We start from the raw sequence: 27431 nt of genomic DNA, 5'->3' as shown, positions 1-27431 counted from the left end.
TTCCCAACATCCAGCACAGTGCTCCAGCACAATGGTAAAGGCAATTGTGGCAGAAATGAGGGCAAGGCCATTTCCTGCCTCTGGGGCCTTGGTGGCAGCGCTCCACGAGGTGGGAGGGGGACAGTCTACAAGAGCCTCCAAGGTCCTGGCAGAGTAGTCACTCCACCTCGTTGCCCCGCCTATGTGGGCGTGGCCTTTAACAAGACACCAGTCCTGGGGAGGGGCGTGGCCTGGGCGGGGAGGTGACAGCCCCGCCCCTTTGGGAGTCACGTAGCTCTGCGGCATCCTCAGCCTCATTTACAGGAGCCCGGGCTGAAGCCACAGCTCTTGCAGGCTAGAAACCGGTCTGTTCATGTGCTGCTGCTGCTAACTCACTGCGTACAGGTGAGACCCGGGCGAGGCGGGAGCTGCTCAGCATCCCTGCTTCCTCTTCCTGACTTCCCCCTGCCATCCTTGCTCTGCCCCTTGGGGACCTTGGATGTGCCTTCTCAGCTCTTCCCTTACATTCTCTCTCTTTTCTGTCCACCCACGGTTCAGACCTCCCACAATACCCCTTCCTCTCAGCGATTAGGCTGGGACCTCAGTTTTTCCAATTCCAAATCTTCCTCTGCCTACTGGGTTTTTTCTTGGGGTCACCCTCTTCCACCAAGACCATTCTTAAAAAAAATAAACATTAAAAAATAATCCTCACCGAGGATGTTTCTTGATTTTAGAGAGAGGAAGAGAGAAAGGGAAACATCGATGTGAGTAAGAAACATCGATTGGTTGCTTCCCAAATGCGCCCCCATTGGGAATCGAACCCACAACCTCTGTATGTGCCCTCAACAGGAATGAAACCTGCAACCTTTTGGTGTACGGGACAACACTCCAGCTAACTGGGCCACCTGGCCGGGGGCCACCAAGACCATTTTAATCTCATTTGCTCCCTCTCCTTGGCTAAGTTTCCTCTATAGTTCTTTTGCTTTTTCTCTAGGTCCTTACCCTGACTGGCTAGCCTTACTATCATCCTGCCTTCTCCTCCTCCATCTCTCTCTCCCTTTCTTAGCCTTTCTACTCATTCCTTTCCTTTTTTTTTTCTTTTCTTTTCAGAGAGAGAGGGGAAAGGAGGGAGGAAGAAAGGGAGAGAAACATTGATGTGTGAGAGAAACATCAATCGGTTGCCTAAGTAGGGACCTGGCCGGCAACCCAGGCATGTGCCTGGACTGGGAATTAAACCAGTAACCTTTTGGTTCGCAGGCCGGCGCTCAACCCACTGAGCCACAGCAGCCAGGGCTCATTCTTTTCCATCTTGATCCTCTGCTCCCATCTCCTGACTGCAGAGGCACTGGGGTATAGAAAGCAGAGGTTATAAAAGCTTGCCACTAATCCCCACTTACCCTCCTGCTCCCAACTTTTTCCTCCACAAGCCAAGAGAAGAAGGGTGATGAGTCCTTTTGCCTCATTCTGAAGGGTTGGAAGTAAGTGCACTTTCCCTAGAGGCTCCGTTAAGGATGAGAAAAAGGCCGTTGAAGGTCAGGGCTTATGCCTACCTGAAGAAGGGGCCAAATTCAGTGAAAGGAGGATTGGCATCTTCATTTGGGCAGTAGTTTCATAGGAAGACCTGTAGCTTCAGGGCTGCTTACCTCCCCACCCCCATGATGCATCTTTCTCCAGGACTGGGAAGGGTGCCCATCACAGACAAAAGGAGATGTGGGAACTGGGGCGCTAAGCCTGCTAGCTGTCAGAGAAATTGGTGCCACTTTGATGCCCAGGACCCATGCCAAGGACTGCTGCCCTGTTCTCAGCTTCATGCTTTTGGGGGCCAGCGGGGAGGGCTGCTTGGACCATATGGCCAAGAGGAAGCAGAGGAGGTAGTGGGTGGGGTGCAGCTTTTATATCTTGTCTCCATTCCACAGAGCTGTCACCATGCCTCATTCATACCCAGCCCTTTCTGCTGAGCAGAAAAAGGAGTTGTCTGACATTGCCCTCCAGATTGTGGCCCCGGGCAAAGGCATCCTGGCCGCGGATGAGTCTGTAGGTAGGTGGGGGCCTGTGTTTGGGTAGAGTAGAGGTAGCCAGGAAGCCCTGGGGATGATCTCCTCACCCATCCTTGTTTGCCCCCAGGCAGCATGGCCAAGCGGCTGAGTCAGATCGGGGTGGAGAACACAGAGGAGAACCGCCGTTTGTATCGCCAGGTCCTGTTCAGCGCTGATGACCGTGTGAAGAAGTGCATTGGGGGTGTCATCTTCTTTCATGAGACACTTTACCAGAAAGATGATAATGGTGTCCCCTTCGTCCGTACCATCCAGGATAAGGGCATTGTCGTTGGCATCAAGGTGCAGCCACTGGCCCTGGATGGGGGTTGAGCGTGGAAATAGATGTGTGTGTGTATGTGAGGGGTGGTAAGGAGAATCCTGTCTGGGTTCAGCCTTCTGCCTGTTTCCCTTTCAGGTTGACAAAGGTGTAGTGCCTCTAGCTGGGACTGATGGAGAAACTACCACTCAAGGTACAGGATGGGTGGGCTTCAGGACCCCAGGGTTGGTGGGTGGTTGATGCTGGCAAAGAGGGGCAGAGTGATGAGACTGGCACTATGCCTGCAGGGCTGGATGGGCTCTCAGAACGCTGTGCCCAGTACAAGAAGGATGGCGCTGACTTCGCCAAGTGGCGCTGTGTCCTGAAAATCAGTGAGCGCACGCCCTCAGCACTTGCCGTTCTGGAGAATGCCAATGTGCTGGCCCGCTATGCCAGCATCTGCCAGCAGGTGTGTGTGCACATGTGAGGGGTTCAGATGGGGGACCTGTGCCTGGTGGCAAGAGAACTTTCTTCCATCCTACCTGCTGCCCCTGCCAAGCTACCTTTCTCTTACCTGCAGAATGGCATTGTGCCTATTGTGGAGCCTGAAATCCTGCCTGATGGAGACCATGACCTCAAACGTTGCCAGTATGTTACGGAGAAGGTGGGTCCACAACCTGGGCACAGACACATACCACAGGGACAGCCTGACGGGAAGCTTGTTCGCCACAGTCTCTGGTTCAGATGCAGGCACTTTCCCCAAGCACTTTTTCACTTGGTCCTAGAACAGACCTGTGAGTGTGAGCCTGTACCAGCCCTCACAGTCATGCCCATGCGGCCACCCCTAGACAGGGAAGCACAGAGCAGTAAGTGTCAAGGACCCAGATCTTAGTGAACCTTCTCTGATCCTCAGGTCCTGGCTGCTGTGTACAAGGCTTTGAGTGACCATCATGTGTACCTGGAAGGGACCCTGCTGAAGCCCAACATGGTGACCCCTGGCCATGCCTGTCCCATTAAGTATAGCCCAGAGGAGGTTGCCATGGCAACTGTCACAGCCCTGCGTCGCACTGTGCCCCCAGCTGTCCCAGGTATCACTGTTTCCAAACCTGCTCCTATCCTTAAGACCCATCCTTAGGTTCTTCTTGTGGCCTTTAAGAGTCCCTTATCCTGGAAAAACAGGGAGTGACTAATCAGGTTTTCTCCTCTCTAGGAGTGACCTTCCTGTCTGGGGGTCAGAGTGAAGAGGAGGCATCGCTGAACCTCAATGCTATCAACCGCTGCCCCCTTCCGAGGCCCTGGGCCCTCACCTTCTCCTATGGGCGTGCCCTGCAGGCCTCTGCACTCAATGCCTGGCGAGGGCAACGAGACAATGCTGAGGCTGCCACTGAGGAGTTCATCAAGCGAGCTGAGGTTGGGAGCTAGGGGTGGTGGTGTGTAGCTAGGTAGGGGTTAGCACCCAGAGACTACAGCCTTTGGCAACTGTGGGCTGGCTTAGCCCGCTTACACCTTCCCTCCCCTCACTTTTGCAGGTGAATGGGCTTGCAGCCCAGGGCAAGTATGAAGGCAGTGGAGAAGATGGTGGAGCGGCAGCACAGTCCCTCTATATTGCCAATCATGCCTACTGAGTAGTCACTCGATTCCACAGCTCTTGGCCTAGCCACCTGCACCCAGTTTTGCCTGTAGTTACTTATAGCCTGGGCCACATAGCCTTGCAGAGCAAAGATGCCTCCATCCAGCACTGAGTCATTTTCCTTTTTCTCCTCTCCTCCCCTCTCCCATTGCTGCACCTGGGACCATTAGATGGGAGGGCAGGGAGCCCCTCATGGCCGAGGGCGGGAGAACTTGCCAGAAGTCAGAGCAGGATGCCCAGGTCTCCCCCTGCCTTTGCCAGCCCCCGCAGTTTCCCCATGATGGGATAGCTTGTCCTTGGGCTCTCCTTGCCTGCCCTTTCTCTTGGGATCAGAGGGTAGGACACTAGACCTGACTTATACTTTGGGTACATAGCACATTGCAAATAAACGATAGCAAAACATGCTACTTTGTCTGTTTTATTCATCAAGTCCCTACCTCCTCGTTTCTGATCTCTGCTGATTTGTCTCCAGGTCCTCTGACTGTGGAGGTGGAGAGGATGGGTTTTGAGTTTCACTGGGCTTTTAAATTCATGGGGGAGAGGCACACCAGTCACCATTCCTATCTCAGGCTCTTGCCTCTTGCTGCCCAAGGCTGGAGTGTGGCAGTATGAAGTACTGCAGGTCTTTCAGTAACTGCTTTCAGTTACAGGCTCTAAGCTGCAGCTGTAGCAGGACAGTGTGGTGCAAGACCTGAGCAATTCCTAAAGGCAGCTTTTGTGCAAGGCCCAAAACTGGGATAGGAGGGGTTGGGAGTCCTCATCTCTCAGCTGTGTTGAGTTCTGCCTGGGCTTGACACATTCTGCTAGAGTGAGCCACTGCAGGAGGAGCACCTGGATTCCTGCCCAAGAAAGGGAAACCCCAAGGCTCGGGAATGCTAGACTGAGCAGCATATCTATCAGGGTATCTATTGCCCATTCCCATTTGGGGTAGATGGGGATGCCAGTTTAAGGATCTAGGCAAGAGCAGTTCTGGTGAGTTCTCATGATGAACTTTGACCACTTGGCTGGGGTGTGGGGGTTAGGGTGAGCACCTGGGTCTATTTGAGCAGATAAAAAGATAAGAAAACCTAGGTGTGAGCTGCAGAGGCCTTGCTGTGTGTAAAACGCACAACCAATGCTACACCAGCTAATTATTGCAATATGGGAATGTAGGCCCAGTGTGAGCTGACTTTATATTAACAAAAATAGCTACTACTTAGACTGTGCTTTCTGTGTGCTCCTGCCAGGCCCTATTCTAATCATTTTATGTTTTTAACTCATTTACTACAACTCTATATAAAGTACGTACTATCCCTATTTTAATATGTGGAAATAGGCACAGAGGGGTTAATTAACTTCTCAAGATCACTCAGGTGGAGGGGTGAAGCCAGGACTTGAACCCAAGTGATCAGAATATAGATTTTGTGCTTACGAACTTTAAGTATTCAGATATTTACAAGTTGGGAATGAATTAACAAAAAATTAAAAGCACTGAATGAGTGCCCTGGTGGCATAGTTCAATTGGTTAAAGTGTTGTCCTGATAAACTGAGGTTGGAGGTTGGATAGGGGGTCAGGGAACACACAAGAATCAACCAATGGCCCTGACTGGCGTGGCTCAGCGGTTGGGTGTTCTCCTGCAACCCAGAGTTGCCATTTGGATTCCTGGTCAGGGCACATGCCTGGGCTGCAGGCCGTTTCAGGTTGGGGGTGTGTGAGTGGTGGCAGATCAATGTTTCTCTTGCACATCAATGCTTCTCTCCCTCTCTTATTACCTCTCTTCCCCTCTATAAATAAACAAACAAATAAAATCAACCAGTGAATAGATAAGTGGAAAAACAAACTGATCTCTCTCAAATCAGTAAGTGAATAAAAATTAAACCTGGCCAGGTGGCTCAGTTGGTTGGAGCAGTGTCAGGTACACCAGAAGGTTGCAGGTTTGATCTCAGGTCAGGGCACATACCTAGATTGCGAGTTCCATCCCGGTGGGAGCATGGATGGGAGGCAACCAACGGATGTTTCTCTCTCTCCCTCTTCTTCTTTCTCTAAACATTAATAAACATATCCTCAGGTGAGGATTTTTTAAAAATACCGAGTGAGTCAAATAGCTAAAAAGGTACTACTAGCTCGCCACCTCCATGTTTGAGGCTTGAGGATAGGGTACCTGGAAGAGAAACTCGATGATAGGAATGATAAGCAATGGTTGTGATAGGTGACATTTGAGTCATTTCCATGTGTCAAGTTCTTTACATGAATGATCTCATTTTATTAAATAGCTCCATCCTTCAGTGAAAAACTGAGACATAGAGCTTCCTGTGGCCACCCAGATCAGTATTTAAATAATACAGTTTGCGGAGCGATGCTCATGATTGGCAGCGGTCGCTACTGTTGTCCCGCCCCCTTGCCGTTTCCGATTGGGGGAAGCTTTTGCAGCTCCGCCCCAGGGCTAGAGTAGTCGGAATCAAGCATGGCGGCTGCAGGGGCTGCAGCTTCAGACCTAGGTAGTGACATTCGGTTTGAGGCGTGAGATTCGCGGGGTGCGAGGGAAGAATGAGGGGGTGGGGATTGTGGTGTGTCAGAGGTCCTGCGGATTAGGGGTTGGGGGTCGTTACAGACAGTATGTCTTTAGGCCCAAACCGGTCGTACGGGGATTCCTACGAGCGCGGGCCGAGAGCCTCCGCTTACGGGTTAAGGGGCCCCTCCGCGTCGTGGGTGGGGCCGGCACCTGCGCCCACTTCCGGCGCCTCACTGTACCCGCGTACCTCCAGAGGTGGTCCGAGGCAAGCGCGCCGCTCTCTTCTTCGCGGCGGTGGCCATCGTGCTGGGGCTGCCGCTCTGGTGGAAGACCACGGAGACCTACCGGGCCCCGTTGCCTTACTCCGAGATCAGTTTGCTGAATTCCCTGCGGGTGAGACCTCGATGGGAGAGGGCTAGGGAACAACCCATCCGTAAGGTACAGACTCACCTGAAAGCCTTGATGCGCCTTGCCGCAGCTCCGGCTCCGGGTGCCTGTCACAGTCGTGTTTACTCGAGATTCACTGGCGTTGGACGATGCAGTGAAGCTGCCCTTCACCGTTGTGTATGAGAGAGAAATCCCTCTGAAATGTGAGTTCCTGGGGGGTGGGATGGGGAGTCAGGGCTGCGTTTTCAGTCTGAGCTCAGTTCAGATATGTGTTGGGTAGGAGTGTAGGTGTCCCATAAAGGTAGTTAAAAACATAAGAAAAGGCCCCTGTGAATGAAACAGTGTGTTTGGTTAGAAGAAAACGTGAAATTCATTGTTCAGCATTAAGGAGGCAGTTTTATTCATAAACATTTATTCTACCTGATCAGAATTAGTTGATGCTCATTAGAGGACAGGGGAGGAAGTAGGATGTAGTAGAAAGAATACAGGATTTGGAATAAAGTTGAACTTGTATAGAGACCTTATTCAGTTTAACATTAAACACTTAAAAAATAAATAAAAATTAAAAAAAAACCACTTCGCTGAGTGTTAGGTACCAGGAATTTGGGGCTGACTGAGAAATTAATAATGATTTTGAGAAATTCATATTCCGATAGGGGAGAAAGACACTTAGATAAAGAAATCGGCTCTGGTTGGTGTGGTTCACTGGATTGAGCTCAGGCTCAATGAGGGGTCACTGAAGGGTCACCAGTTCAATTCCCAGTCAGGGCACATGCCTGGGTTGCAGGCCAGGTCCCCAGTGGGGGCTCCAGAGAGGAAACCACACCTAGGTGTTTCTCTCCCTCTCTTTCTCTTCCTCTTCCTTCCTTCCCCTCTCTAAAAAAATAAGTAAATAAAATCTTAAAAAAAAAAGAAATCACAGAAATGTATAAGAAAAAGATTGCGGTTAAGAAAGCCTTTAGCTCTCTAGTAGGAAAGAAAGGCAGAGAAGGTTTGAGGGGATGTAATTTTTAAGTTGGATTTTTAACGGATGTGTAGGATTTCAGTTTAAATAGGGAGGTGAGAGGGAATAGTGTGAGCCAGTAATAATAGCTGTTATTAGTCGTTGTTCACTATATGCTAAAAACTAGGTGAAGCACTTTACATGTGCTGTCTTGTTTCATCCCCTCTTACATTATGATCTCCACTTTGTAAATGAAAACAAAACAGAACAGACTTAGAGATTTTAATTTGTACAAGATCACACAGCTAGCTAGTAAGAGGTAGGATTAGTTTTAAACCCAGGCCTGACTGATTCCAGTGTTAAAGCTTTTCACCAACAAACTGTGCTGGCTGCCTCCTGCATAAAAGCATGAAGGGGTAAATTAGCATGTTGTGGGGGACGGTCTGTGAGCAGCTTTACCTTTCCAGTGTGGAGCGAAAGACTGGGAGTGAAGGGAGATGGAGGCTGAGTCCAGACCAGGAAGTGCCTATGTGCCATTTACTTTCTAGCTCTTTAACCTGGGTCACACATATAAAAATAAATCATATTTCATGTGGTTCAACCTAATGTACACACACATACTTTTTCTTTCTCAAAACAAAAATTGGATTATATCTCACATGTTAGATTGCACCTTGATTATTGTCAGTTTCTTATGGACTTCTTCCTAGTTAGTGACATAGTATTCAATAATAGTGGAATGGCAAGGAATATGGAATTTTGGTTTAAGAGGGCAGGACTAAATCCTTGGTCCTGCCACTTATTTGTGTGTATTTGGGTGAGGTTAACCTCTCTAAACCTTGGTTTTCTCATCTGTTTAATAGTGATGGAAATGGGGTTGTTCATCTGTTCAACAGATATTTATTGAGTACCTACATCAGGTATTTTTGTGGTTGCTAGAGATATAGCAGTGAACAAAATAGACAAAAAAGAGGAGACAATTAAAAAGATAAACAAGTGAAATGTATGTTAAAGGGTGATAGGACCGAAATAGAGTTGGGTAATGAGATAGGGAGGGTTTTTTTGAGGGGGACGGGAGGTCATGTCTGTTTTAGATAGGGCGCCCAGGGGAGGCATCATTTGAAAACAGGCTATTTGAGTAGGGACCTAAAAGATAAAGAGATGAAGGAGGAAATTGTGTAGGTATCTGGGAGAAGAGCATTTTGGCAGAGGGCGAAGCAAGCGTAAGGTTCTGAGGTAGGAGCAGGGGCAGTGCCTTTCTTTGCAGAACAGTAAGCATCCCACCGTGGCAAGAATGAGGTGAATGAGGGACAGTGTAAGGGGAAATAAAATACAACTAGAGTGGCAAGAGGGGGTCAGACTCACATACAGCTTTTATTCTGGATGAAGGTTTTTTTTTTTTTAAAGATGTTATTTGTTTTTAGAGAAAGGGGAAGGGAGGGAGAAGGAGGGAGGGAAACATTAATCGGTTGCCTCTTGCACACGTCCCACCTGGGGACAGAACCTGCAACTCAGGCTTGGGCCCTGACTGGGAATTGAACTGGTGACCTTTGGGTTTGCAGGGTGATACCCAACCAACTGAGCCACACCAGCCAGGGACAAAGTGATGTTTTTTAAACCCTATCATTTTTCTGCATATGTCGCCTGGAATTCTATAAAGAACTTTCTCAAAAAATGTGGGTTCTATTTGTCAAGTTCCAGGGGCCAAAAAACAATCACTTTGAGATTGTCTTACAGGTATAGATTAACTTGGGGAGAATTGACATACTTAGAATATTTAATCTTTTCATGTAAGAGCCTTGTATGTGCTTTCCATTTTATCAGGTTTTTTATGTCCTTCAGTAAAGTCTCAGGTTTTTCTTACAATTTTTGTACATTCATTCCTGGGTATCTTTATGTTTTTTATAGTTATTGCAGTTGGAATTTTTAAACATACCTGCTTTTCTAATTAGATATTGCTGGCATTTATCAGAAAGTCACTGATTCTTGTTTATTCTTGTATCTAGTCGTCTCACCAAACTGTCACTAGTTCTAATAGTTTTTCAGTGGATTCGCTTGGAAAATAATTATACTACTTCAAAAAGTGGCCATTTTCCTGGCTGATGTGGCTCAGTGGATTGAGCGCTGGCCTGTGAACCAAAGGGTCACTGGTTCTATTTCCAGTCAGGGCACATGCCTGGGTTGTGGGCCAGGGCCCCAGTGGGGGTGCGTGGAAGGCAACCACACCTTGATGTTTCTCTTTCTCTCTTTCTCCCTCCCTTCCTTTCTGTCTAAAAATAAGTAAATAAAATCTTTAAAGAAAAAAAAAACGACAAAAATGGCAGTTTTGTCTGTTTCTTTCAAATATTCATACTTCTCTTTTAAAAAATTTTTTAAAAGATTTTATTTATTTTTTAGAGAGAGGGGAAAGTAGGGAGAAAGAGAGGGAGAGAAACATCAGTGTGTGGTTGCCTGTCATGTGACCCCCACTAGGGAACTGGCCTGCAACCCAGGCATATGCTCTGACTGGAAATCGAACCGGTGATGCTTTGGTTCACAGCCCGTGCTCACTCCACTGAGCTACACCAGCCAGGTATTTCTCGTTTTTAAAAAAAAAATTATTTTTAGAGAGGAGAAGGGAGGGAGAAGGAGGGAGAGAAACATCAATGTGTGGTTTCCTCTTGCACACCCCATACTGTAGATCTGGCCTGCAACCTAGGCATGTGTCCTGACTAGGAATCGAACAGGTGACCCTTTGGTTTGCAGACTGGCACTCAATCCACTGAGCCACGTCAGGGCTGTTTCTCTTTCTTGTTACATTGGTCAGGAACTTCAGAAAGAACAATGCTGAATAATAGAGGAACTAGCAGGCATCTTGCTTTATTTACTAATTTTAGCGGAACTTTATTTAGTGTTTTCCATTAACTGTGTTGTTTGTTTTTATCCAGAATGTTCACTGAATTTAATTACTTTGGGGCACTTATTAGAGTGGTCATATGGTTTTTCTCCTTTCACCTGTTCATGTAATGAATATTGTAAAAGATCTCCCTGTGGGAGAGGACCTCAGGACGAAGGTAGAGTGTACACAGGCCGATGGAAGAGGTGGAGTGTCATGTGTTTGACGCCATCCGTGCAAAAATCGTTAGAATTGCTCTGACACTTGCTCTTCCCATCATGCTGCTTCCATTTCTCCTCAGACAAAATGAAAATTAAGTGCCGTTTTCAGAAGGACTATCGGATGGCTTTGGACCATGAGGAAGAGGCCCTGTCCTTGAGCAGTGTGCAAGGTACTGGAAGGGGAGATCACACCAGTTAACATGAAGGCCTGTATTCCCTTCTGATCCCTAAAGGTGTCGTTTTCATACCTTGTCTTAACTCCAAAATCTCTCTGGGAAAGCTCTGTATGACATGCATTGCAGCTTGGGCCACTGAGGGCCAAGCCTGCCTGCAGTGTCAGCTGGCTGTCAGTGGGAGGTGGAGGGGTGGCTTAGGCACTCTGTGGGGGCCAGAGGGGGGGGGAATGGCGTTTTTGCTCCTGGTACACCACCTGCTCTTGTCCCCAGAGGCAGAAGCTGTGTTAACCAAGTCGCAGGAGCAAGTAGTGGGCTCCCTGAATGTGTACGTGATCTCTGAACGCGCCTCACTCCTCCCCCAGGTAGGGTGAGCAGAGAGGCCGTGGCCTTGCCTGACCCCGTCAGCTCCTCCTCTCCCTGGTCACTCCTCGTAGTGTTGCCGCCTGTATCTTCCATTGGCCATGGGAAACTCTCCAAATGTATTTTGTAAAGAATGCAAGTACGAATTTTTTCATTGACTTTGGTTTTTGAAATCTAAGACTTGTATATGGTGACAGTTCCAATAACCATTTACAGTGGAAAATAAATGAGTAGGAATACAAGAAAGAAGCAGGTTTCAGTGGGCAGTGATGGTAACACGGGCAATACATTGAACTTCTCATGAACCACTGGCTTGATGGAAGCTGTGCTGTGCACCATTTTCTTTATGACTATATAATGAAATGTTTCATTCCTATAAAAAGAGGGAAGAATTTTAATGAATTATCTAAGTATCCAGCCTCAGCTTATAATATTAAAGCGATATGGTTGGAGCCCCATGTGTCTCCATGGTTACAGGCCACTTAAGTTTTATCATTTGTTGTACTTCTATAAATAGCACCTTTAATTTTACATATTTTGACCCTTATATAAATCGCATAATACAGCACATATTCTGCAACTTTCAGTTTGCTCAACATTTATACTCGAGAGAATCATCCGTGATAATATGTGTAGCTTCATTTTTAAGTCTGCCCAATGTTTCGTTGTAGTTTATCACAGTTTATCCATTCTGTTGTTGGACATTTGGATTGTCTCCAGTTTTTTTATTACAAATAATGCTGCTGGGAGAATTCTTGTACTTGCGGCTTTGCCGTGTGCCATTTCCCTAGATCAGACCGTCTGTTTGTTTATTTTGCTTTTCTTGTTCAGCATGCCATCTCTTAGTTCCAGCCTATGAAGATTTGATACTTCTGGAACCGTGTCTCCTGGGAATGAGGAGGGGACTGAAACGAAGGAAGATGCTCATATATACCCATAGCTCAGAAATACCGAGATAACAGTTACTATGAATCTAAAGAGGTGCATGCCTGTCGGTCCGTGGCACAAGGCCAGATTCGCAGAGGCAGGAGCCAGAGTGCTCTTCTGCCTTCTTCTCTGAGCCGCGGGCATTCTGTTCCTTGCTTGCCCCTCCTAGGACATGATGAGCTACATTGGGCCTAACAGGACAGCATTCATGAGGGGAATAATACACCGGCAGGCTTTTAACATCATTGGGCGCCGCATAGTCCAGATAGCCCAGGCCATGTCTTTGAATGAGGATGTGCTTGCTGCAGCCCTGGCTGACCACCTTCCGGAGGACAAGTGGAGCTCCGATAAGAGGCGGCCTCTCAAGTCCAGCTTGGGTAGAGTGACCGGGCTTCACTACAGGAAGGGAGAGGGAAGTGAATTATGTGGAGGCATTGGGGCAGGAGGGGAATCTGCATGCCATCTCTTTACTTCTTCTGTAGTTTCAACTTTTTCTTAAAGCGCCCAGTGTTCCTCACCCCAGTTTTATCCTCCCATCGATTCTGTGATGACAGTGCCATTGCAGAGCAGAAACGCGTTCAGCTCAGCCAGGGGTACAGGCTGCCCCTCATCCACTGAAGCCCCTGGATTTCCTGACTCCTGTTTCCCTAGGCTATGAGATCACCTTCAGTTTACTCAACCCAGACCCCAAGTCCCACGACGTGCACTGGGACATCGAGGGAGCCGTCCGGCGCTACGTGCAGCCCTTTCTGAATGCCCTCAGTGCTGCCGGCAACTTCTCTGTGGACTCTCAGGTGAGGCTGGAGCAGGCGGAAGAGTCCTTTTCCTGGCTGCACCGTGCTTTTCAAAGTCCATCCATGTTTAGTGTTCACAGGTGTAGTCTGTTCTTTTAGCTCTTTGGGCTTGTTGACTGGCTAGGAATTTCCTTTGTGTGTGACTCTGGCGTCTGCTTCCCCTCCTTGCGAGCATCTCAGGGAGTTTCATCCATGCTTGTCTAAAAACTAACTTCCTTGTGGCTCCCTCCAGAGCCGTATTTACCAGTTGTGCTGTCCTAACAACAGCAAAAAAACTTCCTGAACTGTGCTAATGTAGTAGCAATAAAGATGAGAAGAATGTAGCTTTCTGTGTAATACAGTGAGGGAAAATGTGGGGGAAATTTCTGTCAGGTCTTGGTAGTGGGAGGAAGTACTTCTGAATGACCGACTTGATTTGAACCAAATTCTGTTTGATCTGAATGCTGTTATTCTTTGTTTAGGCTGTGAGAACGGCTGGTAAACTGTGGTTTTCAAAGAACGTATTTAGCGTTCTAACCTTACCCTTGGCTTTGTTATTTTTTCCTGCACCTGTTTTCTCTCGGCCCTGATTTGGTCTATTACATTTCGTCCTGTTATGGTTTTATCTTTGTAAGCCTCCTCAAATCTTTTTTGGAACAGAGTGGACTCGTAAGTCAATAAACAAAGTAACATCCTCTTTGCTCTCTAGATCCTTTACTATGCGGCGTTGGGGGTGAACCCCCGCTTCGACCCAGCTTCCTCCGCTTACTACTTGGCCGCACACAACCTCCCCCATGTCATCAACCCAGTGGAGTCCCGCCTAGGTGAGCTCCTGAGGTCGGGGGTCTTTCTGCTGGGTCAGGGAGGGACCCAGAAGGCTCAGCCTGCGCTCATAGGCAGGTTGTATACAGCGATGGTCCCCAGGTTGGGTTGGTCTGAGGACGTCGGGGGAGTGTTGGGCGTTTAGGCTACTTTATCGCGATACTCCCTCTCCACATCACCATATCCAAAAGCATTTATTAAACACGTTTCCAGCACTTTTTATAAATGAACAGATAGTGTATGTCTCCCTCCCTGCAAACCACCCAGGAAAAAATAGGTTACACGTGTAGGAAAGATAACAGCAAAAGTACATGGAGGCAGAATGGGGAACCTTGAAACTAGGATTCCAGTTTCTCATTTTGGGGGTGTACCTAGGAAAAGTAGGTGTCACCAAGAACTGCAGAACAGGAAAACGAAAATGAGTGTATCACTAGTTGTGAAATTTAAGACATCAGAGCTAGGGCCTGGGGCAGAACAGGAGGTCTTGGCAAATTCCACCCTGTCTTTTCAGCCAAGTATGAGGGACTGCTTTATAGCAGTGCTGTGTACAGAGATAGATTTCAGGCAAGGGAACTGTGAGCTTAGATGTGGAAGAGTAAGAGCACATAGACCTTCAGGAAGCTCAGAGAAGTTTACTGTGGCTGAATTGCGAGAGGGTGACCAAGACGATGTTGGCGAGGCAGGCAGCAGGCATCAGATCATAGAGGACCGCATGGAGGAGTTTGAACTTTAACTTGGTGTGAATGGCTAGCCATGGAAGGATGCTAAGCAGGGAACAGACATGAGGTCACGTTTCTACTTGTGCATAAAATGAGTTACAATAATACGGGTGAGTGGCCAGAGTCCCGAGAGCTGACTTAGACAGTTAAGGGAGGGAGGTCTGTTGGGGGAGGGGAGATTCCAGGGGCATTTTGGGGCTAAGGACTGCACTTCACGTACGTGGTACATCTTGGGGGGAGAATGTTCAGAGGGTCTTTGCCACAGAAGCAGTTTTCATTTGGGAAAAATGAAGCCCAGAGTCAGTGACCCTATGTTAGAGGCTGACCTAGAACTGAGATCTAGGTCCGACTGGTTTACTGTTCTGACTGCCCTTCTCTCTGTGCCGCAGGATCCAGTGCCGCCTCCCTTTACCCTGTGCTCAACTTCCTACTCTATGTGCCCGAGCTTGCCCACGCCCCCTTGTACATTCAGGACAAGGATGGGGCTCCGGTGGCCACCAACGCCTTCCACAGTCCCCGCTGGGGTGGCATTATGGTAATGTTCACATTATGCAGACCCCAGAGCCCAAGCTTCAGGGGCACACAGACGTTCCCTGAGATGGTTCTTCTCTTGTTCCTCTGGTGTCGCCCACGGCCCAGCCGTGGAGGGCAGGCACCGAGGAGGTGAGGGGACTGTGAGCCCGTGCCCCTCCTCTGCCAGCCCCTGCTGCTTTTTATTAGGTCAATATTTTCTAAAATATGAATGACCGATTTATTTATTTTTAGACAGAGGGGAAGGGAGGAAGAGAAACATCAATGTGTAGTTGCCTCACACACCCCCTACTGGGGACCTAGCCCGCAATCCAGGCATGTGACCTGACTGGGAATCGAACTGGTGACCCTTTGCTTCGCAGGGCAGTGCTCAAGCCACTGAGCCGTACCAGCCAGGGCTAAAGTGTGTCCTTTTTGTGTGTAGCAGTTTGTACTTACTGAGGTCTCTTCAGTGTACATCTTAGATCTTGGACCTATTTGTGGGTATCTTGCAGAATTGGGAACTTTAGCTCTTCTGTTAGACTGGGAGTTTTTCTAAAATGGAATAAAAATTACCTTTTTTATAGGATTTTTGAGGGGGTCATGAAGATAATTTATGGAAAGCTCCTAATAGATATTCAAAAAATATTAGCCGACCCATCAGGTTTGTAATTTCTGGAGAGCAGAGACCGTGTCTGCCTTTTCTCTCACGGTCACCAGAGTGTCTAGGGCACAGCTGTGCACGGTCCCGGTGTGACGTGGGGCAACCTCATCCCCCGTGCAGGTGTACAATGTGGACCCGAAAGCCTACAATGCCTCGGAGCTGCCCGTGCGAGTTGAGGTGGACATGGAGCGAGTGATGGAGGTGTTCCTGGCTCAGCTGCGGTGAGGTCCTGGGGGGATCCACGTGGGACATGGCCCCTGACTGACCACAGCCTCCTGGGCGGACTCCAGTAAAATCTCACCTGGCAGGGTTGCCTCAGCTGTGCCTAGAGCCCCAGGAAACCAAGAAAGGTTTCCAAGGACCACTTGGGTTTTCTCCTAAGAAGAACTAGTTGCCGACAAAAACATTTAAGAAAAAATAGACTCATGAATTGTCAGGTCCCTGGGATGTGATTAGGGGTGTGTAAGAAAAATGGCTATTACTTCTTTTGCCAACTGATCTGTTGATAGTGGCTGCTTGATGCCCTATGTTAAAGATCCTTTGGGCTGATTAGGAAAGAGGATCCTGATTGATGAGCAGTGTCTGCCGTGGGTGCAGGAATGGAGAGGCACAGCACACGCATCTTGTAAGAGGTGGTCCTGGATCATCCCTTCATGAAGGCTTGGTGGCCCCATTTGTCCAAAGACAGGGTAGATAGGGCGAGAGGATTAAACTAAGTTGGTGTTATCAGAAATATTATAGTCATGGAACCTTTCGTCATATAAGATCTTGGAAGTCCAATATAAAACGGAAAAGCTAAAGCACAGGTAAACCAGGGTTTGGGGCACTGGGTTGGTCAGTGTTGCCACTCGCCTCCCAAGAAGACCTGAGGCCCTTCCCTTCAGCTCCTGTGGGTCTGGGTAAGGTTAAAAATCTGTCATTCTAGGAATCTCAGCCATCTTCTCCCACATTCTAGTCTCAGCCCCTTTGACACTCTTTGCTGTTCCTACAGGCTGCTCTTCGGGATTTCTCAGCCCAAGTTGCCTCCAAAATGCCTGTTTTCAGGGCCTAAGAGCGAAGGGCTAATGACTTGGGAGGTAGATCGGCTGCTGTGGGCTCGGTCAGTGGAGAACCTGGCCACAGCCACCACCACTCTCACTTCCCTGGCCCAGCTTCTGGGCAAGATCAGCAACATTGTCATTAAGGACAATGTGGCATCCGAGGTAAGCGGGCGGGGAATGGATTCAGTGGCCCAGGATTGCAGTGGCCACTAAGGGTCAGGGTGTGGGGAGAGTAGAGCCAGCTGGGGTCTAGGGTGTGTGTGGGCATGCCAGCCTTGAGTGCCTCGGGCTTCCTCCAGAGGGCAGTGCCAGCCCCCAGCAGGAGTGCAGATGGGGGGATGTAAGGTTTTAAGGCGGCACTAAGAAAGTACACCACAGCCCTTTTATACTAGCCTCCCTATAACCTGGGCAAACTCCAGGTAACCTGTCTGGTGGGTGGAAGGAACAGTGAAGCTTGTCACCCCCACCCTCTTCATCAGTGCCTAGGACTCACTGGTCACTCCCTGCCCCCTTCCTAGGTGTACAGGGCTGTAGATGCGGTCTATGAGTCAGCATTGGAGTTGACCTCCGGGCACCTGGCCTCTGCCTTCGTCGCCAGCCGGGAAGCTGTGACATCTTCGGAGCGTGCCTTTTTTGATCCCTCACTGCTCCACCTCCTCTATTTCCCCGATGATCAGAAGTTTGCCATCTACATCCCGCTGTTCCTGCCTATGGCTGTGCCCATCGTCATCTCTCTGGTCAAGATCTTCCTGGAGATCCACGAGTCCTGGAAAAAGCCTGTGAGGATAGACTGAGCAGGGCAGCGTCTCAGTAGGAAGCCTTCCCTTCTGGCCAGGGCGGGAGATGCTAGATTGAGAGGCACATCAACGGGGCCTGCCGTGAATGACCTATGTCCAGCCACCAAGTGTAATAATCCATTCTTCTGGCTCAGATGTCCCACCCCCATCCTCAAGAGATGTGTCATCTTGGTCTCCTTCTTTGGCTGAACTAGAAGGCCCTTTACCTCTGGGGCAGAGGCAGCTTGTGCTTCTGCCCTGTTCCTCAGCCCTTTTGCACTGGGAGGGGACATCAGGGGAAAGCCCGGATGGTTTTCTAGCCCCTTCCTCTCCATGCTTCTTTCTGTCCCTCAGAGAGAGCCCAGCACTGCTCTCGTGGAAGGGCCAGGCACAGGTCACCTCTGGGGGTGCCTCCCGTGCTCCCCTCCCTCCTGGCTGCTTACACCTGTTGAGTACAGCCTTGTGCTGTGTATGGCAGAGGTTCCCTTCACCCTTTCATAGAGGCTTAGGATCAAACATGCCTGAATTCAAACCCTGGCTTCTGCACTTACCATCTGGGGGGCTCTGAATAAGCTACTTAATCTCCCTGAGCCTCAGTTTTTCATATGTTGAACACCAGTGATACCTCCCTTACCAGGTGGTTGTGAGGATTAAATGTGATACGCATTTGAAAGTGGCATATTCTAGGCTCTCAATAAATATTGACTGAATTGGAATGACATGAAGTGTGAGCAGAACTTTGGTTCATTCATGTGTAAGTAATGGTCCCCTAGTATCTGTCCTGGACTCACGGGCCACCGTGCTTCTGACTGGCCATGTGACCTCCTGCCTCCCTGTCCTGGGGGGCCTGTGGTGGCTTAGACAACTAGGCAGTTGTCCCTTGGCATGTCCTGGTTTGCCCAGCAAGGCTGTTCACATCTACTTCTGCTTTTTAGCTGGGGGTCTGGGAGAGAATGGCTTGTACCAGTGTAAGACCTCAGAAACTAACTCATTGATGAATTCAAGAAAAGAATGTATTGCCCTGGCCAGGTAGCTCAGTTGGTTAGAGCATCATCTCCCATATGCCAGAGTTGCAGGTTGGGTCCCTGGGCAGGGTACAAACAAGAATCAACCCATGAATGCATAAATAAGTGGAACAACAAATTGATGTTTCTTTCTCCCTTCCTCCCTAAAAATCAACCTAAACAAAGTATATTGAGCATTGGTACCGTGCCACGTGGTGAGTTGTAGAGAGCAAAGGCAGGATCCCGGCTTTCCCAGAACTGTTGTTTTAGAGGGAAGAGTCCATGAACAAGTGAAACATTTTGGATAATGCACTAGAAAGAAAAACAAGGCTGGTCAGGTACTGACTGGTCTAACACCAGTACTTTGGATTAAGTGCGAGAGCCTTTGAGCTGAGACCGGGACAAGAGGCCAGCTTGGGGGAAAAGTATCCCAGGCCAAGATCCTGAGATGGTAACTCACTTTCTGGGCGGAGGGAAGGGCAGAGGGGTGGGGCACAGGAAAGGTAGCCAGGACCCCTAGAAGAAAATGAGTGAAACCCAGGGCGAGCCCCCACCTTGCCCTGGGGGAGAGCCGGGTCTGCGCGTCCCCATCCTTTCAGTTGGGTGGGCGGGCCCAGGGGCGGGGCGGGGCGGTACCTGAGGCCCTGGCGGGGGTGGGGCAGCAGACTCCCCCTGCTTCGCTCCAGCCAGCGCAGGCAGCTACAGCGGCAGCAGGCAAGCGGCGGCCCCACGAGGCCATGAAGGTGAAGCAAGGCTGCAGCGGGGCCGGAACGGGGGCGGAGTCCGCTCCAGGGGCCTCCGGCCTGACCGTGGAGCTAAAGCCAGAGCCGCAGCCTCAGGCGGAATCCGAATCCGGGTCCGAGTCGGAACCGGAGGTAGGCCCAGGGCCCAGGCCGGGGCCGCTGCAGAGGAGGCAGCCGATCGGGCCAGAGGACGTGCTGGGGCTTCAGCGGATCACGGGCGGTGAGCACCGGCTAGGGAGCGCGCCTGCGGGAAGGAGGGGGCCCTCGCGAACCCCGGCCCCCGCCCCCTTTCCCGCCTTACCCTTGCCTCGCCTCCCCCACCGGGTACCCCTCGCCTGAGTCCCGTACCCTTCTGCCGCTGAGCCTGATTATCTCCATGTCCCCCCTTTCCCTGATCTCCTGTGCTCTCTCCTCTCCCTTTAGAGACTTATTTCCACCCCAGTCCTTTTTTTTTTGAGGAGTCCAGCCCCCTTTCCCGTGGCGGAGGTGGGGCAGCAGCTGCAACTGTAAACCCTTCCCTAGCAGGTTTTTAGAGCCCTTTGAGTCTTTCCTCTGCAGTAATGAGGAGGGAGGCCGAGTGTAAGCTGTCCTCGGTCCCCAGCCTGTAGGCTAGGTAGAGGCTGAGTTACTTAGGTGACATGAAGACCCTCAGGTCTCCCTGACCGTTAATGCCCTCACTCTGGGTCCCCTAGGAAGTCTGGGGCCATCTCCCTCCCCAGGAAAGGACCTGAGGAGGAAGCTTCAGTAGGTTGGGCCTGGGCCCTCCAAAGGGAGTAGGTTACCACCCACCTTAGCCTGGACCAGGCCCAGTCCCCTGCTTGGGGGCCTAGAGGTCTTCACGGTGATTGAGTTTCTGAGTTGGACTGCCTGGGTTGTCCCAGCTGTGCCATGTAACTTACTGTGTGACCTTGGGCAAGTAACCTCACCTCTCTGAGCATGTTCATCTGTAAAATGGGGATAACGGCATGTACCTTATAGGGCCACTGTGAAAATAAATTCTCTGATTTTGCACCAGTGCCTGGCGTGCTGTGCAATCTTGGTGACAGGGCTCTTTTGTGAGTAGTACTGAGGGCCCCACAGGACTGCTCCTGGTTGCTGCCTGGAAGCAGACAACTGGGCATTCAGAGCAGCAGAGGGGGGTCGCCATAGGCAGGGAACGAGGGCTAGGAAGCCTCGTGGCAGAAGTGGTAGCTGAGCCTCAAAGAACAGAAGAAGGCATTTGGAAAGGCAGTTACTGCCTTTCGCTTTGGCCTCATTCATCAGTGACCCTGCCCTGGCTCCCTCTATGAGCAACTCAGGGCCTCTTTGTGGAGGTGCAAGTGCTGGAGTGGCCCTGAGCTCTGGAGCTGTAGGAGCAGCAGGGCCCAGGGCTGCCAGACAGAGCTGACGAGGGGACCATGACGGCAGGTCTGGGCCTGTACATCTGGGTCCCTAGGGGACCAGCTTCTCCTTCCTCTCTGAGCTAGGCAGCAGCCATTCTTGGCTGGGCCTCCAGAGTGCTGAACTGCCTTGCTCAAGTAGACACTGGTAGTGAGAGGGGGCCTGGACCAGTCTGATGTTGGAGCCAGTTGGGCTATAATTGGCAAAAGCAGCATTTGGGATCCAGGTTAGCTCTGGGGCAGAACTGCCTTATAGGATGTCGGGAGGTCAGGCTGACCTGTCCAGGTCCTAGGTAACTTTAGAGGTTATTTTGCACCTACTGGGAGGGAGGGGTGTTCAATCCACACACCACCATTGTCTCCTAACTTGGAGGAAATTCATAGCCCTTAAGCTGAGGCATCTGTGGGGGATGAGTAGAGGAAGGAGCTTATAGAGGAAGCTCTTTCCTCTATAGAAGTTGAGGACAGGGTATGAGGGCTTGCCATCCTGGCACCTCCTGGTTTCTTCTGACCCTAATCACATAGGTTAGAGGTTTGCTCCACCTGGATTACTGGTCCCTGAATCCAGCTTAGGAAGCTATTTGTGGCTGACGGGGAGGGAGTGGCTGTGGTGTCCTGAGCCATTGGCATCCCCTGTCCCTCACCTCCACTAAGGACCCAGGGGTTGATAGGTTGAGTTGCAGTAGGAGAGACCGAGATCAGACTGCAGGAAGTTCCCAAATGAGAGGAGAAGCTCCAAAAGTTGGAGACTAGAGGAAGGGGATGTTTTACATGGAGCTGGGATCCTGTTCCCAGTTTTGCTGCCTCCCCTTCCTGTGCCCAGCACCTTCTGTCTACGTCTCTGGACTAGTGCTCACTTTCTGTGAAAATAAGGTGTGTACAGCGTGAGATGGGACTGCCCATTCCTATTTCCTCCCGCCTTCTCCCCAGCACGGGCTGTAGCGGACAGGCCCAGGCCCCTTCCCAAGCCCGGTGTCGTTTCTGCCGGATGCCATGGTGCTCGGCGGCTGCCAGGAGGGCTTCGTGGAGGGTGCTGCCCCAGGCTTGGGAAAGAGCGAATGACTTTACATTTACTTCCTCTTCCTGCCCCAGAGGAATAGGAGGTGGCCCAGGGGCCTGGGGTGGCGGGGCGATTTCCTGGCTTCTGTGGGGAGGATGTGCTGTACAGGCCGACAGCACCAGAGTCCCTCGCTGCCCCTCGCTGCCCCTTCCTATTTGTCTCCAGGGCCTCAGGAGCACTTGCAGTTGCTGTGAGTGGTGAGGGCTGGATCAGGCCCTGGTATTCCTGAGCTTCCTCAGGCGGGGCCACCCCTGTTTCTGGTTCCTCTTTTGAATACTGAGGACTCCCCTTACCCCCATGCACAGCCTCTGCTGCACCTGCCACACCCTCTTCCTGTCCTCCCCCCACCCACTCTTCTCTCTGGGAGTGGCTGAGAGCCAAGGCTGGCTAAGTGACCTTTGAAGGGGTTCCCTCTGTTTGCTAAGACTTCCTCCTGTTTGGAGATCTACATGGGAGGGGGGGCAAAGATGGCTCCCTTCCCCCAGTACTCCAGGCTCTGGATTTGAGTCAGCAGAGCTTTGGCTAAGCTGCTTAGGGGAGCCAGGCTTGTATAAGCTGCTTATGGGGCTAAGAGGTGATGGGGGAGGGGTGGGGGCAGGGTTGAGGAAGAACAGGGAAGGGTTGTTCGTCTGCCCCATCACTCTCCAGGCCAGGGAAGGTCCTTGGCTGACACGCCTAGATGTAGCACCGGGGGCAGCCGCGTGGCGGAGGTGAGGGTGTCCCCCCCCCCCCCCCCGAGAACCACCGTGTCTCCTGAGGGCAGGCTGTGTCCTTTCAGAGTGAGGGCCCCAAAGGCAGGCCTGTATCTGCCCTGTCATGCTGGGGGCTTGCGTGAGAATGGAGACCCATTTCACTCAGGGTCACCAAGCCAACCCTGGCAAAGCGGAGTCTGGAATAAGGGTCCTCTCAACTCCCGGGAAGGTGGGATAAAGTGGGGGTGACCTGTCTTCCACTCTTCTCTGCCCTGCCCCTGCCTGCCCCCAGAGGCCACTAGGAGGAGCTGTTTGTTCCCCATTAGATCCCAGTCACAGAGCTGCCTCCCGCCCCAGGATGGGGTTCCTCAAGGGCAGGGGCTTGTTTCTCTTTATTTGGAAGGCAGAGACCTCAGGGATCTGAGAAAGTAGTAGCTAGTCCGGGGTCCCACACAAGTTGAGCCAGCAGCAGCCACCTGTCTCCCATAGACTACCTGTGCTCCCCGGAGGAGAATATATATAAGATCGACTTCATCAGGTTCAAGATTCGGGACATGGATTCAGGCACTGTCCTCTTTGAAATCAAGAAGCCCCCAGCCTCGGGTGAGTGGTGGGTGGGCCACGGACAGAGGGACGTGGGCCGTGACGTGGGCTCCCAGGGACCATTCAGGCCTCAGAGGAGTTAGAGCAGAGCTGGGCTTGGACCCCATTATTCCCAGGAGTCCCTGGGCAGGGGTGCCTCTTGTTTTCCTTCCCATCCGCTTCTGGGATTGGACATTTTGGGACAGTTCTGTCCCTTCAGTCCCTGCCAGCTTGTCCTCTGAAGATCTTCCTGGGAACTACAGTCCTAGAGGCCCCAGGCCTTGCGTCTGCTTGTGGCCCCTGGGAACCTCAGTTGAAAATTTTGACTTGCTGGCCTAGAACCCCCAGATGGAACCATTCAGCCAAAGGTCTGGACCCTCAGTGTGCATCGGAATCTCCTGAGAGTTTTTAAAAGTTCTGAGAGATGGGGGCCCTGGGGTGAAAGCCTGGGTGGGCATGGGCCCCCGTCTGAAGCCCACTGAGCTCCAGCGGGGGTGCATTACAGAGCGGTTGCCCATCAACCGGCGGGACCTGGACCCCAATGCTGGGCGCTTTGTTCGCTACCAGTTCACGCCTGCCTTCCTCCGCCTGAGGCAGGTGGGAGCCACGTGAGTCACTGGGCCAGGGGTCAAGGGTGGAGGAGGTGAGGGCGGGTGGGAGCGAGCCCGTCCTGAGTTCTCCCTGAGCCTCTCTCAGGGGCAGTCTGCTGAACCCGGCTGGTGGACTCCCAGGCCGAGCTCAGCCCTGCCCCTTCTCTCACTCAGGGTGGAGTTCACGGTGGGAGACAAGCCTGTCAACAACTTCCGCATGATTGAGAGGCACTACTTCCGAAACCAGCTGCTCAAAAGCTTTGACTTCCACTTTGGCTTCTGCATCCCCAGCAGCAGGAACACCTGCGAGCACATCTACGACTTCCCGCCTCTGTCTGAGGAGCTGAGTGAGTGGGCGCGGCCCCGCGGGCGGGGGCCTCAGGGAGGCCAAGCTGGGGGGAGGTTGGGTCTGACCCCCTTGCTTCCCACCCCGGGTGCCTTGTGTCTGGCCATCATTTCCACGTCACCTATAGGGCAACTCAGGCTCAAAGGGGCCTTTGAGGTTGTCCAGCTGGTCCCCATCCCACGGTCCTGCAGGCCCCGCGGTGGCCTAGAGCTGGCTCCTGAACTTTGCCCCACGTGTTTGGGCATCTCTTGCAGTTAATGAGATGATCCGCCACCCCTACGAGACACAGTCTGACAGCTTCTACTTCGTGGACGACCGGCTGGTGATGCACAACAAAGCAGACTATTCCTACAGCGGGACACCCTGACCCCGCAGCTGCTCCCTGCCCCAGGAGAGTCCCGGGCCCTCGGCCATGACTGCCCCAGCACTCACCTCTCAGCCCCAAGTCTTCTGCCTGGGGAGTGTCCCAGGAGCCCTGGACCCTGAGTCAGGGTTGGGAGGGTGGGTGTCTGATGTCCTCAGTCTAAGCCCATAAAGCTCATGGGTCCTGGCACCTGGGGTGGGGCAGGGCAGTAGGGGGGCTCTCTGCCTCCGTGTCCAGGAAGGCCTCCTGTGGGAGCAGACGGGACTCTGGACAGCCTAGCTGGGCCTCTTGGCTGTTTCAGAATAGTGTGCACCTATCCAGGCTTTGACTAGGTCAGGGCAGGAGCCTGTTTCTTGTCTCCTGCCCGCCACCGGCAGGCCATTTAGATTTGTTAATTCACAGATGAAGATCCATGATGGGGTCTGGCTGCCAAGCTTCCCAAGGGAGCCTGGGCCCTGGCCCCAGCCCTAGCCTCCTCCGTCAGCGGCCAAGACACTGCCTGGGGTGTGGGTGGGATTGGCCCAGTCTGCCACCTGTGGTAGGGGCTGGACCGACTGTATATAGTTTTCAATAAACTCTTTCTCCTTTTCTGTTCTCTGGCTGTGGGCCAGCGTATGCCCGTGGTGGAGGTGGGGGTGGGGTCAGGTGATAACGTAGTCCCCAGGTCCTCTTGTGCCCTAATCCCTCGGCACCCAGAGTCAGCATTTAGTGTGTGTTACAGCTGGACGGGGTTCTTCCTTTGATAAAGAAGGAGATTCAGTGTGGTGATTGCTGCGGGGAGGGGGTGTAGGGACTAAATAGCAACGATAATTTTAAAAAATCAAGCTCTGGCTGGTGTGGCTCAGTGGATGCAGTGCCAGCCTGTGAACGAAAGGGTCATCAGTTTGATTCTCAGGGCACATGCCTGGGTTGCCAGCCACTACCCAGTTGGAGGCCACACATCGATGTTTCCCTCTCTTTCTCCGTCCTTTCTCCTGTCTCCAAAAATAAATCTTTAAAAAAAGAGGAGGAGATTCAGACCCTGAGAGGGGAAGCTTTAGGTCAAAGTCACAGCCAACCCTGACAGAAGAGAGGCTGGTGGGTCATGGGCCCCCAACCCTAGGGTGGCAGGGAAGATATGGGGAGGTGGTCTTGTTCTTCACCCTACCTTCTCTGACCCCCTGAGGGCACTAGGACCACTAGGTTGTGCCTTCAGTCCTCGTTGGACAGGAGGTGGACAGGGCTGTGGCTGAGGCCTGGAGCCCTCTCGCTCTCAGCTGCCTTGGGGAGCCCCCTGGCCTGGCTACCCTGCATTTAACACAGCCTCCAGCCTCAGAGCAGGTCTTCATGTCCTTTGTGGAGGAAGTTCAGGGACTCGGGTAGGTGGAGAGCTTATCTCGGGATTCATACCCTACTGTTCCAGGCACTAATTTGGATATGTCTGGTGCCAGTCTCTGGGCTGAGGGGTTAAATCTAACCCTTAGGGGCCTAGATGCACTGGCATTTAGCCAGTTCCTGTGGAGCACTTGCTGGGGGCCGGGGCCTGGGCTGCACTCTGGGAATTCTAAAAGGAGTGAGACACAGAAAAAAATACCTGTTCCCAGAATGCAACGGGGTGGGCATATAGGGGAGCAAGAGCCACTTGCTTAGAGGGTTCTGGGGGGAACCTTGGAGGAGGCAGGGTTGGAACAGCGAAAGAACTCAGGACAACTTGGACGGAAAGAGATGGAGAGAGCACGTTTAGGCACAGGGAGCAGCGTAAAGCAAAGGTTTGGAGGCAAGATTTATCAGGTGTGTTCAAGAGAGTGTATTTATAGTGTGAAAGGAAGGCAGATCTGTGGAGCCTTGGTCAGATGTTGGGGCTTCTCCTGAGGAAGATGGGGGGCACGGAGGAGGAGGATGTGGTCAGAATATCTTTGGCTGCTGAGTGAAAGGTGGATTGGAGAGTGAGACTAAAAATAACATTGAGCGAGGACCCCACAGCTGGGCACTTTGTATATGTTAACCGAAGGCTCACAATAATTTCTGAGGAAGGTGCTATTATTATGCTCATTTTGCAGAAGATGCAGGCCCAGAGAGATTAATCTGCCTCGGTAGCGTAGCAGTAAAGTAGCGGCATCAGGATTCAAATCCAGGCAGAACTGACCCGAGTCCGTTCTCCCTCCAGAGGCAGAGGGTGCGCTGAGGAGCAGGGATTGGGTGAGAGATGAAGGCGAACTGAGTCAGGCCAGTATGCATGGAGATGGGGAGGAAGACGTGAAGCTGAGATTTTTAAGAGGTGAAATCTCCAGGTCTGGTGGTAGATGGGGTGACAAGGAGGAGCCGGGGTTGAATCCCTGGTTTTGACCCAAGGATTCAGATGGATAGGGGTGTTCCCAGGCCTGGGAACCCAGGTTGGATCATGGTAGGGGCTGGTGAGAGGTGATGAGTTCAAGTTGGAACCTGCTGTGGTGTGGTCCGCATGTCCTGGTGGAGGTGATTAGGAGACAGGAAATTTGGGTACTGAGACCCGGAAGGGGATGAAGGCTGGAGATCAGTGGTCATAGTTAATTGCTGACGGTATGAAGGTGGCTGAGGTTACGGGGTTCCCAACTGGCACTAATGGGGTTTGGTGAGCAGGGGGCAGAAGTGCCAAATGTCCTCTAATTAACGGGACACTTAGTACCAACAGTCCACACCCACAATTGAGGGTCACTGAAGGAGAGCGTGTGACCCTGGGGAAGGCTGGGGAGCGTTTGAGAGCGGGGTGGAGGTGGAGGAAGTAGCAATGGAGACAGGGGCAGCTGCCAGAACGGTGGGCACAGGAGCCCGTTTTAGAGCAACTGGTTATGTCGAAGCGAAGGGAAGGAAGAATTTCACCAAGAAGCGGGTGGTCAGAAATTGCCACGGAGGTGAGGAAGGGGCATGGGATGGGGCTCGGGACTGGTTGGCAGATGAGGCTATATAAGTATAGCAGTATTTGGGGTTGGAGGTGGCGTTTGTGAGGTCACACGAGAAGTTATGGTGAATAAGAGGGCCTCTTGGGCCTACACTTGTGTCAGGAAGAGGACCCTCCCCTGCCACCTGATAACAGTCCCCACTGTGCCTTCTAAGCCAGATTGGGCTG

At 51.5% G+C, this 27431-nt stretch overlaps 3 protein-coding genes across 8 annotated transcripts; all 3 read left to right on the top strand.

Annotated features, from left to right (window-relative positions):
- The first annotated feature begins 276 nt into the window (after nt 1–276).
- ALDOC (aldolase, fructose-bisphosphate C) lies at nt 277–4305 on the top strand. Its single transcript, XM_037162863.2, has 9 exons — nt 277–384; nt 1896–2017; nt 2104–2315; nt 2431–2485; nt 2580–2740; nt 2852–2935; nt 3185–3359; nt 3482–3681; nt 3801–4305. The coding sequence occupies exons 2-9, from the start codon at nt 1906–1908 to the stop codon at nt 3894–3896; spliced, it is 1095 nt and encodes a 364-aa protein (XP_037018758.1). The 5' UTR covers nt 277–384; nt 1896–1905; the 3' UTR covers nt 3897–4305.
- A 2018-nt stretch (nt 4306–6323) lies between these two features.
- Nucleotides 6324–18307, top strand: PIGS (phosphatidylinositol glycan anchor biosynthesis class S). Its single transcript, XM_037162839.2, has 12 exons — nt 6324–6379; nt 6647–6786; nt 6872–6983; nt 10900–10989; nt 11266–11357; nt 12452–12659; nt 12934–13076; nt 13765–13879; nt 14986–15131; nt 15891–15991; nt 16762–16972; nt 17329–18307. Exons 1-12 carry the CDS (start codon nt 6346–6348, stop codon nt 17602–17604), a joined length of 1668 nt encoding a protein of 555 aa, XP_037018734.1. The 5' UTR covers nt 6324–6345; the 3' UTR covers nt 17605–18307.
- A 958-nt stretch (nt 18308–19265) lies between these two features.
- Nucleotides 19266–24934, top strand: UNC119 (unc-119 lipid binding chaperone). 6 transcript variants are annotated; one of them, XM_037162872.2, is made up of 5 exons: nt 19266–19553; nt 22954–23067; nt 23552–23654; nt 23811–23983; nt 24237–24934. In XM_037162872.2, exons 1-5 carry the CDS (start codon nt 19328–19330, stop codon nt 24347–24349), a joined length of 729 nt encoding a protein of 242 aa, XP_037018767.1. In that variant the 5' UTR covers nt 19266–19327; the 3' UTR covers nt 24350–24934. The 6 variants fall into 6 exon arrangements, with proteins under 6 accessions (XP_037018767.1, XP_037018770.1, XP_037018772.1 ...); XM_037162875.2 differs by having other exon boundaries at nt 19471–19553; nt 23003–23067; XM_037162877.2 differs by lacking the exon at nt 19266–19553 and adding an exon at nt 19621–21585 and having other exon boundaries at nt 23003–23067.
- The last annotated feature ends 2497 nt before the right edge of the window (nt 24935–27431 follow it).

Source organism: Artibeus jamaicensis, unplaced genomic scaffold (genome assembly GCF_021234435.1).
Source record: "Artibeus jamaicensis isolate MK-2021 breed Jamaican fruit bat unplaced genomic scaffold, CSHL_Jam_final contig_2790, whole genome shotgun sequence".
Classification (NCBI taxonomy): domain Eukaryota; kingdom Metazoa; phylum Chordata; class Mammalia; order Chiroptera; family Phyllostomidae; genus Artibeus; species Artibeus jamaicensis.
Note: the sequence above shows the minus strand (reverse complement) of the source record. Positions and strands in the feature narration are given on the sequence as shown.